Source organism: Triticum dicoccoides, chromosome 6A, assembly GCF_002162155.2.
Source record: "Triticum dicoccoides isolate Atlit2015 ecotype Zavitan chromosome 6A, WEW_v2.0, whole genome shotgun sequence".
NCBI lineage: Eukaryota > Viridiplantae > Streptophyta > Magnoliopsida > Poales > Poaceae > Triticum > Triticum dicoccoides.
Genome location: NC_041390.1, coordinates 474,351,759 through 474,363,708, shown reverse-complemented (window position 1 = coordinate 474,363,708; position 11,950 = coordinate 474,351,759). Strand labels below are relative to the sequence as shown.

The window sequence follows — 11,950 nt, the reverse complement described above, 5'->3', positions numbered from 1 at the left end:
AGTTGAGTGCTCGAGGCCGTATCCCTCGGCCGCCAGGACGTTAGTCCATCTGTCATGAGTAGATCCTGATCAGCTCGAAGCTGCTTCTTCTTCTTTTTCAGGCTTCTTGTAGTGGCGATTAACCGGCGTTTGAAGCGTTCTTGTTCGAGGGGTTCCTCCAGCATGATGAAATCTTCGTCGCCGAGGCTCACATCCTCTTCGGAGATCGGTAGGTAATTACTATCCTCTGAGTCCTCGTTCCTGATAGGATCGTTTGGATTCACTTGCCCATCCCCCAATCATCCTGTTCGGATGTTGGCTTGACAGGGGCTTCAGGGTCTTCGGCGTTCTCCGGAGTGTTATTCTCTTCGGTGCCGGTATTGTTTTCTTTTTGGCTACGCGATTTTGAGCGGCGCCGCTGAAGTTGATGTTTTGGAGGTGCTTCGGCAGGCTTGTCCTCAACCGGATTCTCCTTGCCATTGTTGCCATCCTCTTTGGGTGTGTCCACCATCTGCATGTCGTATGTGGAGGTGGTCGTCCATCATCCGGGAAACGGAGGGTTTTGGCCTTGTATGTCTCCGGCATCGTCGTCCATACCGTCAATGTCTTTGGAGACATAGTCCAGCTTGTCGGTCAGATCCTCGACAGTGGCTGTGAAGTGGGTGGTGGGTGGGACGTAAAATTCCCCACTCTCAGCCCCTAGTCTGGGCTAGGCATAATTCGGAAGTGATCCTTCTGTGATGGCGAGTGATCGCATTAAGTCCAGAGCCTCGTTTAAAGGCAAGGGTTGGACAAAGAAGCGAGAGTCCGTGGGGCTGTCCGGAGTTGGAGCCTCCTGGCGGCGCCCGCTTAACACGGACCTCGAGAGTTCAGACTTAGAGTCCGGTGGAGTGTCTGATGCTTGAGTGACAAGGGGAGTTCGGTTTGTCTTTGGGTTAGCCGACGACTGATACGTCTCCAACATATCTATAATTTTTTATTGTTCCATGCTATTATATTATCTATTTTGGATGTTTAATGGGCTTTAATATGCACTTTTATATTATTTTTGGGACTAACCTATTAACCCTAAACCTAGTGCCAGTTTCTGTTTTTTTGCCTATTTCAGTGTTTCGCGGAAAAGGAATATCAAATGGAATCCAAATGGAATGAAACCTTCGCGAGGATCTTTCTTGGAACAAACGCAATCCAGGAGACTTGGAGTGGAAGTTAGAGACGCAACGAGGCGGACACGAGGTAGGAGGGCGCGCCCCCCACCCTCGTGGGCCCCTTGTAGCTCCACCGACGTACTTCTTTCGCCTATATATACTCTTATACCGTAAAAACATCCAGGGGAGCCAAGAAACCACTTTTCCACCACCGCAACCTTCTGTACCCGTGAGATCCCATATGGGGACCTTTTCCGGTGATCTGCCAGAGGGGGATTAGATCACGGAGGGCTTCTACATCAACACCATAGCCTCTCCGATGATGTGTGAGTAGTTTACCATAGACCTTCGGGTCCATAGTTATTAGCTAGATGGCTTCTTCTCTCTCTTTGATTCTCAATACAAAGTTCTCCTCGATGTTCTTGGAGATCTATTCGATATAATATTCTTTTGCGGTGTGTTTGCCGAGATCCAATGAATTGTGGATTTATGATCAAGTTTATATATGAACAATATTTGGTTCTTCTCTGAATTCTTATATGCATGATTTGATATCTTTGCAAGTCTCTTTGAATTATCGGTTTAGTTTGGCCTACTACATTGATCTTTCTTGCAATGGGAGAAGTGCTTAGCTTTGGGTTCAATCTTGCGGTGTCCTTTCCTAGTGACAGTAGGGGCAACAAGGCACGTATTGTATTATTGCCATCGAGGATAAAAATATGGGGTTTATATCATATTTCTTGAGTTTATCCCTCTACATCATGTCATCTTGCCTAAAGCATTACTCTGTTCTTATGAATTTAATACTCTAGATGCATGCTGGATAGCAGTCGATGTGTGGAGTAATAGTAGTAGATGCAGAATCGTTTCGGTCTACTTAACACGGACGTGATGCCTATATTTCATAATCATTGCCTAGATATTCTCATAACTATGCGCTCTTCTATCAATTGCTCGACAGTAATTTGTTCACCCACCGTAATACTTGCTATCATGAGATAAGCCACTAGTGAAACCTATGGCCCCCGGGTCTCTTCTTTATTATACTGCATCTCTTTTTATTATCGCATCTCGTTTACTATTTTGCAATCTATACAACAAAAACACCAAAAATATTTATCTTATTATCTTTATCAGATCTCACTTTCGTAAGTGACCGTGAAGGGAATGACAACCCCTTTATCGCATTGGTTACAAGGTTCCTGATTGTTTGTGCAGGTACTAGGCGGCTTGTGTGTAATCTCCTACTGGATTGATACCTTGGTTCTCAAAAACTAAGGGAAATACTTACGTTAATTTGCTGCATCACCCTTTCCTCTTCAAGGGAAAACCAACGCATGCTCAAGAGGTAGCAACGACGCTGTCCCCTCCGGATCTCCGATAACAAGTTCTGTAATTGCAGAGGATCCGACGGGCTCTAAACTCCCGTCTTCGGACCTGACAGCCTGCTCCGGATCTAAGGTCGGAGCGGTGATCGGGGCCGCGAACCCTTCGAAGATCAAATCCCCTTGGATATCGGCGACATAGTTTAGGTTCCCAAAACTGATCTGATGACCAGGGGCGTAGCTTTCGATCTGCTCGAGGTGGCCAATCGAGTTGGCATGCAGCGCGAAGCTGCCGAATAGGAAAATCTGGCCTGGGGAAAATATTTCCCATGATACAGCATCATTGTGGATGATTGAACGAGCCATCGAATCCTTTGTCGACAGCACAGAGGAACTCTCAATGAAAGCACCAATGTCGGTGTCAAAACCGGCAGATCTCGGGTAGGGGGTCTGATACGTCTCCAACGTATCTATAATTTTTGATTGCTCCATGCTATATTATCTACTGTTTTGGACTATATTGGGCTTTATTTTCCACTTTTATATTATTTTTGGGACTAACCTATTAACCGGAGGCCTAGCCCAGAATTGCTGTTTTTTTGCCCATTTTAGTGTTTCGGATAAACAGAATATCAAACGGAGTCCAAACGGAATAAAATCTTCGGAAACGTGATTTTCTCACCGAACGTGATCTAGGAGACTTGGACCCTACTGCAAGGGATCAAAGAGGTGGTCACGAGGGTGGGGGCGCGCCCTAGGCCCCCCTAGGGCGCGCCCCCCTGCCTCGTGGGCCCCTCGGTGCTCCACCGACGTACTCCTTCCTCCTATATATACACACGTACCCCCAAACGATCAGAACAGGAGCCAAAAACCTAATTCCACCGCCACAACTTTCTGTATCCACGAGATCCCATCTTGGGGCCTGTTCTGGAGCTCCGCCGGAAGAGGGCCGTCATCACGGAGGGCTTCTACATCATCCTAGCCCCTCCGATGAAGTGTGAGTAGTTTACCTCAGACCTTCGGGTCCATAGTTAGTAGCTAGATGGCTTCTTCTCTCTCTTTGAATCTCAATACAAAGTTCTCCCCCTCTCTTGTGGAGATCTATTCGATGTAATCTTCTTTTTACGGTGTGTTTGTTGAGACCGATGAATTGTGGGTTTATGATCAAGTCTATCTATGAATAATATTTGAATCTTCTCTGAATTCTTTTATGCATGATTGGTTATCTTTGCAAGTCTCTTCGAATTATCCGTTTGGTTTGGCCAACTAGATTGGTAGTTCTTGCCATGGGAGAAGTGCTTAGCTTCGGGTTCGATCTTGCGGTGTCCTTGCCCAGTGACAGAAGGGGCAGCAAGGCACATATTGTATCATTGCCATCGAGGATAACAAGATGGGGTTTATTTCATATTGCATGAATTTATCTCTCTACATCATGTCATCTTGCTTAAGGCGTTACTCTGTTTTTAACTTAATACTCTAGATGCATGTTGGATAGCGGTGGATGAGTGGAGTAATAGTAGTAGATGCAGAATCGTTTCGATCTACTTGTCACGGACGTGATGCCTATATACATGATCATGCCTAGATATTCTCATAATTATGCTCAATTCTATCAATTGCTCAACAGTAATTTGTTCACCCACTGTAGAATACTTATGCTCTTGAGAGAAGCCACTAGTGAAACATATGGCCCCCGGGTCTATTCTCATCATATCAATCTCCATCACTTTTATATTGTTTTGCTATTTACTTTGCTTTTAATTTTTACTTTGCATCTTTATATCAAAAATACCAAAAATATTCTATCTATCAGATCTCACTCTCGTAAGTGACCGTGAAGGGCTTGACAACCCCTAATCGCGTTGGTTGCGAGTAGCTATCGCTTTGTGCAGGTACAAGGGACTTGAGCGTGGGCTCCTACTGGATTGATACCTTGGTTCTCAAAAGCCGAGGGAAATACTTACGCTACTCTACTGCATCATCCCTTCCTCTTCGGGGAAAACCAACGCAAGCTCAAGACGTAGCATCCGTGACAGTGGCATGAGGGTGGTCGACAAGGCGGCACGGCGCGCTGCGGCTCGGGACCTCCCCACTTCAGGTATCCCTCCTTCCCCTTCACAGTTGGTCCATAATACTCCCTCACCTACTAGGCTTGTTTTACCTTCCTTCTCTGATGAACACTTGACTAAGGTACTCGCAGATGCGGGTATTACTCTTGATCATAGTTTTGGTTCTCCTTCCTCTCTGATTGCTCTCATTTGGGCCAATGAAGTGGCTCAAGCGGCTTTGGCTAAGGCTAAGGAAGCCGCCGCAACGCTTCCTGCCCCTCCAGTTGTGGCTGCTGGGGCTTCGGAGGCGGGGGGGGGCGATGATGGTGGGATTGGTCCCCTGGTGAAAAAGGGTGCTTCTAAACGGGCTAAATCCTGCTTGGCCCCTTGCAGGTCTAGTTTGCGCATCAAAAACCTCTCTTATAAATGAAAGCCCTCTTCTGGAACATCAGAGGTTTCGGCGCTTGGGGACGCCGAGACCAAATTAAAGATATTGTCAGGGGGGACAATATTGACCTGATAGGCTTGATCGAAACTTTTAAATCCTCCTTCTCTCCTCATGAGCTTTCTTCTATCGCGGGGGCGGATCGTTTTGACTGGAACTTCCTTCCCTCCTCGGGCCATTCTGGTGGCATTCTGTTAGGGTCGAAACGGGATGTTTTTTATTTTGTCGCTTTTGATCATGGTATCTTTTGGGCCAGCACTGTGCTTTTCCATTGACAGCTTAATTCTCTTTGGGAATTTATGGTTGTTTACGGTCCGGCCGACCACTCCCTTTCTCCTATTTTTCTGGACAAAATTTCCAATAAAGTTGAAGCTTGCTCTCTCTCCTTGGTGATTGGTGGTGATTTTAATTTGCTTCGTTCTCCTGCGGACAAGAACACAAATAATTTTTCGTGGGCGTTGGCTGACGCTTTCAATGGCTTCATTAGTTCATGCGCCCTTCGTGAGATTCCTTGGGTGGGATCTAGGTACACTTGGACCAACCACCAACCATCTCCTATCCGCTCCGTCCTGGACCGTGTCCTTGTCTGCTCGAATTGGCATTCGCTCTTCCCGCTAGCTACGCTTAAATCTAAGGCCATTGTGGGCTCGGACCATGCCCCTCTTATTCTTGATGCTGGGAACCACTCTATTTCTTCCCCTTCTAGATTTCAGTTTGACGCTTCTTGGCTCCTTATTGAGGGTTTTTGTGATCTCCTTAGCTCTAAAATTAGTGCCATCCTTTCTGCTCCTCATCGTTCCTTTGGACCCATGGATGACTGGCATAAGTGCTCGGCCCTGCTTCACAAATTTCTTCGGGGTTGGTCCCGGAATCATTCGGCCTAGGAGCGCAGAGATAAGGCCCTTCTCCTGGCCCAGATTGAGGCCCTTGATTCTCGGGCTGATGTCTCTGGCCTCTCCGATTCTGATTGGTCCCTCCGGTTTTCCCTTGAACGCGCGTTGATGCATCTGCACCGGCTTAATGAAATTTACTGGCGCCAGAGGGGTTCGTCCAACTGGCTTCTAAAAGGGGACTCCCCCTCTGCTTATTTCTTTGCGATTGCGAATGGGAGACGACGCAGATGTCTAATTGATAGCCTGATTATTGATGGAGTGCGAACTTCTGACCAGGGCATCATCCTTAACCATGTGGTCTCTTTCTTTTCTTCCCTTCTCTCTGCCAAGCCTGACCAGGGGTTCAGGCTATCTCCTAACTTCTGGAACCAGGGGTCTTTGGTTTCTCCGGAGGAAAACTCGGATCTGATGATCCCCTATTCTGAAGAGGAAATCTTTTTTGCTATTAGGAAGGCTAATCCTAACTCTGCCTCTGGCCCGAATGGGTTCTCTATTCCCTTCTTTAAAAAGTTTTGGCCTATTCTTAAAAACCTTATCTGCGAAGTTATTCAAGGCTACTGCCCGGGGACAGTTGATATCTCCAGGCTTAATTATGCGGTTATTTCTCTTATCCCTAAGATTAAGGGTGCTGATTTAATATCTCATTTTAGACCTATCGCGCTCATTAATAACTTTGCCAAGTTTCCTGCCAAATGTCTGGCTACTCGCCTTACCCTGGTGGCCCATCGCACCCTCTCTCATACTCAGTCTGCTTTTATCAAGGGTCGCTTCATCCTGGATGGAGTTCTCTGTCTCCACGAAATCGTTCATGACATTCACAAATCTGGGAACAAGGCAGTTATTCTCAAATTAGATTTTGAAAAGGCCTAAGATTCGGTAAGCTGGGGCTTCCTGAGACAAGTCCTCCTAGCAAAAGGCTTTGATAGTGGGGTGGTGCACCGAATCATGCACTTGGTCATGGGGGTCCATACTGCCATTAATGTTAATGGGCATATTAGTAACTTCTTTAAGAACTCTAGGGGTCTGCGACAAGGCGACTCGGCCTCGCCCATCCTTTTTAACTTCGTTGTGGACGCCCTATCTAACATCCTATCTAAAGCTGCGGAGGCCGGCCATATTTCTCCTGTTAGTTCCCACCTCATTCCGGAAGGTGTTACGCACCTTCAGTACGCCGACGATACTATCATCTTGGCGGAACTAAATGATCTCTGCATCGGCCATCTCAAATTTCTTCTCCTATGTTTCGAAGCTCTCTCGGGGCTTAAGATTAACTTCTCTAAAAGCGAAGTTATTGTCACTGGTGTTTCAGGCACCGAAGCTTTAAGGGTGGCTCGCTTACTAAATTGCTCTTTGGGTTCTTTCCCTATTAAGTATTTGGGTCTGCCTATTAATTCTGACAAGCTTTATGCCAAGGACTTCGCTCCTGTGGTGACCAAGGTAGGTAATCGTGTGATGCCATGGAGGGGCAGATATAACACTCAGGCGAGCAAAGTGGCCTTAATTAATGCCTGCCTCTCCTCTCTTCCTATGTTCTTGATGGGATTCTACCTCCTTTCAATGGGCACTCATGCTGGTTTTGACAAACATAGAGGGGCCTTTTATTGGAACGCGACGGATAACAAGCGCAAGTATCGCTTGGTTAAATGGGATATCATCTGTAAGCCCAAAAGCCTTGGGGGGCTGGGCATCATTAACACTCTTGTTATGAACAAATGTCTGATCATCAAATGGTGGTGGAAGATCATGACCATCCCCCACGACAAGCCTCTGTGGTTCAGCATCCTAAAGGCGAAATACTTCCCTTCTTGTAGTCCTATGTTTGCCCGTGCCTCCGGGGCATCTTAGTTTTGGCGTGATCTTGTTAAACTCCGGCCTATCTTTCAAGGCCTTGTCAAGTTTGTCGTTTGCAATGGTAAGTCTACCAGGTTCTGGCTCGACTGGTGGTGCGGGTCTTCCTCGCTGGCCTCTACTTTCCCTGTTCTTTTCTCTTACTGTTCAAACCCTGAGATCTCTATCTTTGAGCTTGCGTCGAATAATTGGGACCTACAGCTGCGCCGTTCTCTCTCTCCCGAAGAGTTGGAAGACTGGCAACGCCTTGCTACCCTCTTCCCTTCGCTCTCGGAGGAGGAAGACACAGTTGTGTGGCCCCACTCTCCCTCAGCCCGCTTCTCGGTTAAATCTCTCTATAGCAAGCTCATTGCGGGATCCACCACCTCCAAATTCAAGTGGATTTGGAGAGCTCACATCCCCCCTAAGATTAAGGTGTTTCTCTGGCAAGCCTCTCGTGGGCGTTTACCTACGGGTGACCAAATTCGTAAACGTAATGGTCCGGGCTCTGACTGTTGTGTTCTTTCTGGAATGAGAGAAGATACACCTCATATATTCTTTAACTGTGTCTTGGCTAAGTTGTTTTGGTGTTGCATCAGATCCTGGATGCATGTGTCCTGGGCTCCGACCTCCTTCGCTGACTTGCGCGCCTTGGCTAATTCTTTGGTTGGGGCCTAGAGGAGATTGTTTTGGGTCGGCTTTGCTGCCATGTGCTGGTCCTTGTGGACGACGAGTAATAAATTTACTATCGAAAATGTTTTCCCTGCTAAACCTGGTGACTGCTTATTTAAGACTTGTATATTTCTGCAGCAGTGGAGATTATTGACTAAGGAGGAGGACTGGGATGCTTTTGACGCCATGTTGGCCAAGATCCGAAATTCTGCTATCTCCATCTCTCCAGTCCAAGCGGGCCCGTAGACGTTGCTGCGTTGCTTCGTTATCTTTTCTTCCTCCGGCCTGCGTGTCATATACTGGCCTGGGAGCCATGTACTTAGACATCCCTCTTGGTGTTCTGGGTTGATACTTTGTGATCGTGTGCTGGTTGTTTGGGTCTATGTTAACTCTGCCTGGTGGCTTTATCTATAAAGTCGGGCTATGGCCTTTTATCTAAATAAAAAAAGACGTAGTAGGGTCCCGAACTGTGTGTCTAAGGATCGAAGGTAAGAGGAGGTAGGGAACACGATGTTTACCTAGGTTCGGGCCCTCTTGATGGAGGTAAAACCCTATGTCCCGCTTGATTGACTTTGATGAGTATAGGTATTACAAGAGTTGATCTACCTCGAGATCGTAATGGCTAAACCCTAGATGTCTAGATTGTATGATTATGACTTCCTCTACAGACTAAACCCTCCGGTTTATATAGATACCGGAGGGGGCTAGGGTTTGTACAGAGTCGGTTTACAGAGAAAGGAATCCTCATATCCGAACGCTAAGCTTGCCTTCCACGCTAAGGAGAGTCCCATCCGAAGACGGGGGGAAGCCTTCTATCTTGTATCTTCACGGCCCATTAGTCCGGCCCACGTCATATAGCCCAGACATCCGAGGACCCCCTAATCCAGGACTCCCTCAGAAACACCTTCTCAACCTGAGGAATAAAGAACCGTGACTGTGGATCGACCGTTCCACACAAGTTCACTATGGGAATGGTGAATACAAAGTCTTCTCTAGAACATCTAGAGTGGTTTACAACACACTCTCCAGCAATAGCGACAACAATAATAAGAGGCAAGATTTCAGTAAAGCGGAGGTTACACAGCTTATGCCCCCTTTAGTATTTCGTAAAATGCTCTCAAACTGCTGAACCAAACAACACCAAATTTGGCATACAAGTAGACACACTAGTTTCTGAGATGCTCTCGAAAATTTCAGCTTAGTTGGACACTATTTGCCTACCTAGTATGTTCGTCTCCAAAAAATACTTTGTGTTGAAACTGCGGCTGTCTAAACCTACAAAATCACTCTCAAATCTGATGCTCCACTGACTCAATTCTCAAATCAGTTAAGCAGATCGAAGTACTCAATGTAAGGAATGGGCGCACCAAATTTGGTGCCAATCCAAGCACTTTAAAATTTCAATCACTAGTTTGAACACTGTCTAGTCACGTGCAACGGGTCTGGATATAACCTCTTCTTATTCCCCCCCTCTCTCTCATGGGTTGTATTCTTATTGTGCGCTCTCTCAGTCTCATAATGGCAGTCACCACCGAGGACTGACTAGAGTTTTCTCCTTGTTAAGGAAGCGCTATCAGTTGTTCGATGTAGCTGAGATCAACGGCTCACATGCGTCGGTCTTATATGGACTGATGTTAGGCTGCCAACACACCTTCATGTGGAGGGACTTAGGTCAACACCTATTTCTGTATTAAAATTCTCAATGGTATGTTGTGAAATGTACATCGCAATCCATTTTCGTTACAAAAGTAGAGTATTGTCTCTCCTATAAATTTTGTTCGTGCTGCATGCAGTGATTAAAAAATAGTTCGCTTAGCCTATTCTGCTTTAGCACCAACCAGTCACGTTCTCCTCAATAATTTACCAGAAGCAGAATCCCCACATCTCTTTCCACGTACGTCTACATCCCCACAAGGTACACTATAAATACCCGTCCCGTGGACACTCCCTGCAACTCACCAAGCAAACACTTGAGCTAACCATATCTAGTCCATATCCTCTCCCAAGCTAGCTCGAAGCAGCAATGGCGAAATCTTTCACCTTATTAGCGCTACTTAGCGCACTGGTTGTCCTCTCACTTCTTGTGAGCCCCATTGCTTGTTCCCGCAAGCTCCCCAGGCCTGCAACCAAGGCCCACAAGAACCACACCGCTGCTACCCCTTCGTCGTCTGCCGCTTATGGCTCCGGCGGCTGGTTAGCCGGCGGCGCGACGTATTACGGCGCCCCCAACGGCGACGGAAGCGACGGTTAGTGCTTGCATGCTTACTCCGCTGGGAGTAGAACGTGGTACATTAACTGCACCGCACAGCGTTGAGATGGGTGGAGCTAAAAATCAGGCCAAAAATGCAGGTGGCGCGTGTGGCTACCAGAGCGCTGTCGGCAACCGGCCGTTCTCGTCGATGATCGCCGCCGGCAACCCGTCGCTCTACAGAGATGGCAAGGGCTGCGGAGCGTGCTACGAGGTCAAGATAACCCCTAAACAGAGTGCTGACTTTTCGTGTATAGCTCCACTCCATTAATGGTCCTAACGAAATGAATTCATATGGCGCGCGTACGCAGGTTAAATGCACAGGCAACCAGGCATGCTCCGGCCAGCCGGCGACCGTCGTCATCACCGACGAGTGCCCCGCCGGGGCCGCTTGCCTCGGTGAGGCCGCCCACTTCGACATGAGCGGCACCTCCATGGGCGCCATGGCGAAGCCTGGCATGGCCGACAAACTCCGGGCCGGCGGTATCATCAAGATCCAGTACAAGAGGTACATACTAATTCAGCGAAGAATTTTGCGCTTGCAGCACAAATTAACAGAGACCGCATTATAATAACTAAGCTAATTTAATCTCGGTGTTTTCGTTAACCGCAGGGTGCCATGCAAGTACCCTGGCATGAACATTGCCTTCAAGGTGGACCAGGGCTCCAACCCCTACTACCTGGAGGTCCTGATCGAGTTCGAGGACGACGACGGCGACCTCAACGCCGTGGATCTCATGGAGGCCAACTGCGGCACCTGGACGCCCATGGCGCAGAACTGGGGCGCGCTGTACCGCCTCAACTCCAACACCGGCAAGCCGCTGCGCGGGCCCTTCTCGCTCCGGCTCACCTCCGACTCCGGCAGGAAGCTCGTCGTCAACAACGTCATCCCCGCCAGCTGGAAGGCCGGAGCCACCTACCGCTCCTTGGTTAACTACCCCTAAGTTACAGCCTCATCAACTTTTTTTCACTGCGCCGTACGTGCTTGGCTAGTAACCAAGAAGTGCAGTGCAGAGTGTGGTCGTGGTAATTTAGAACCGCGGGTTAATTTCTACCGCGGGGATTGTATTTATACGAATATGCGTCCGGGAACGGCAGGAGGCTGTGTCAGAGGAGGAGGAGCAGGCCATGCAAAGATTGTGCCAGCTCTTCCCTCCATGGTCTCTCGGCGCTCCCCTAGTGATGCGTGTCGTCGATTTGTATGTATTTTGTTTCTCTTCCTCTGTTTTGTCGATGAGGAGAAAAGCTTGTAGTGCAGTGCAAACTAAAGTTGCACGCCGATGTATCAAGTTGTGTGAGTGTGTTTTTGGAGCCCAATCCTTGAGAGAAATGAACTTTTACCATCAGATAATTTATGTACTGAAA

At 47.7% G+C, this 11,950-nt stretch overlaps 1 protein-coding gene across 1 annotated transcript; it reads left to right on the top strand.

The window, feature by feature from the left end:
* Positions 1-10,360: 10,360 nt before the first annotated feature.
* LOC119317359 (expansin-B11-like) lies at positions 10,361-11,950 on the top strand. The gene is made up of 4 exons (XM_037591798.1): positions 10,361-10,583; positions 10,687-10,799; positions 10,897-11,093; positions 11,199-11,950. Exons 1-4 carry the CDS (start codon positions 10,361-10,363, stop codon positions 11,527-11,529), a joined length of 864 nt encoding a protein of 287 aa, XP_037447695.1. The 3' UTR covers positions 11,530-11,950.

Coding starts and splice junctions, on each gene's coding strand:
- LOC119317359 (XM_037591798.1), top strand. CDS start 10,361: ATGGCGAAATCTTTCACCTTATTAGCGCTACTTAGCGCACTGGTTGTC. Junction 10,800..10,896: donor GCTGCGGAGCGTGCTACGAG/GTCAAGATAACC, acceptor GCGCGTACGCAG/GTTAAATGCACAGGCAACCA. Junction 11,094..11,198: donor ATCAAGATCCAGTACAAGAG/GTACATACTAAT, acceptor CGTTAACCGCAG/GGTGCCATGCAAGTACCCTG.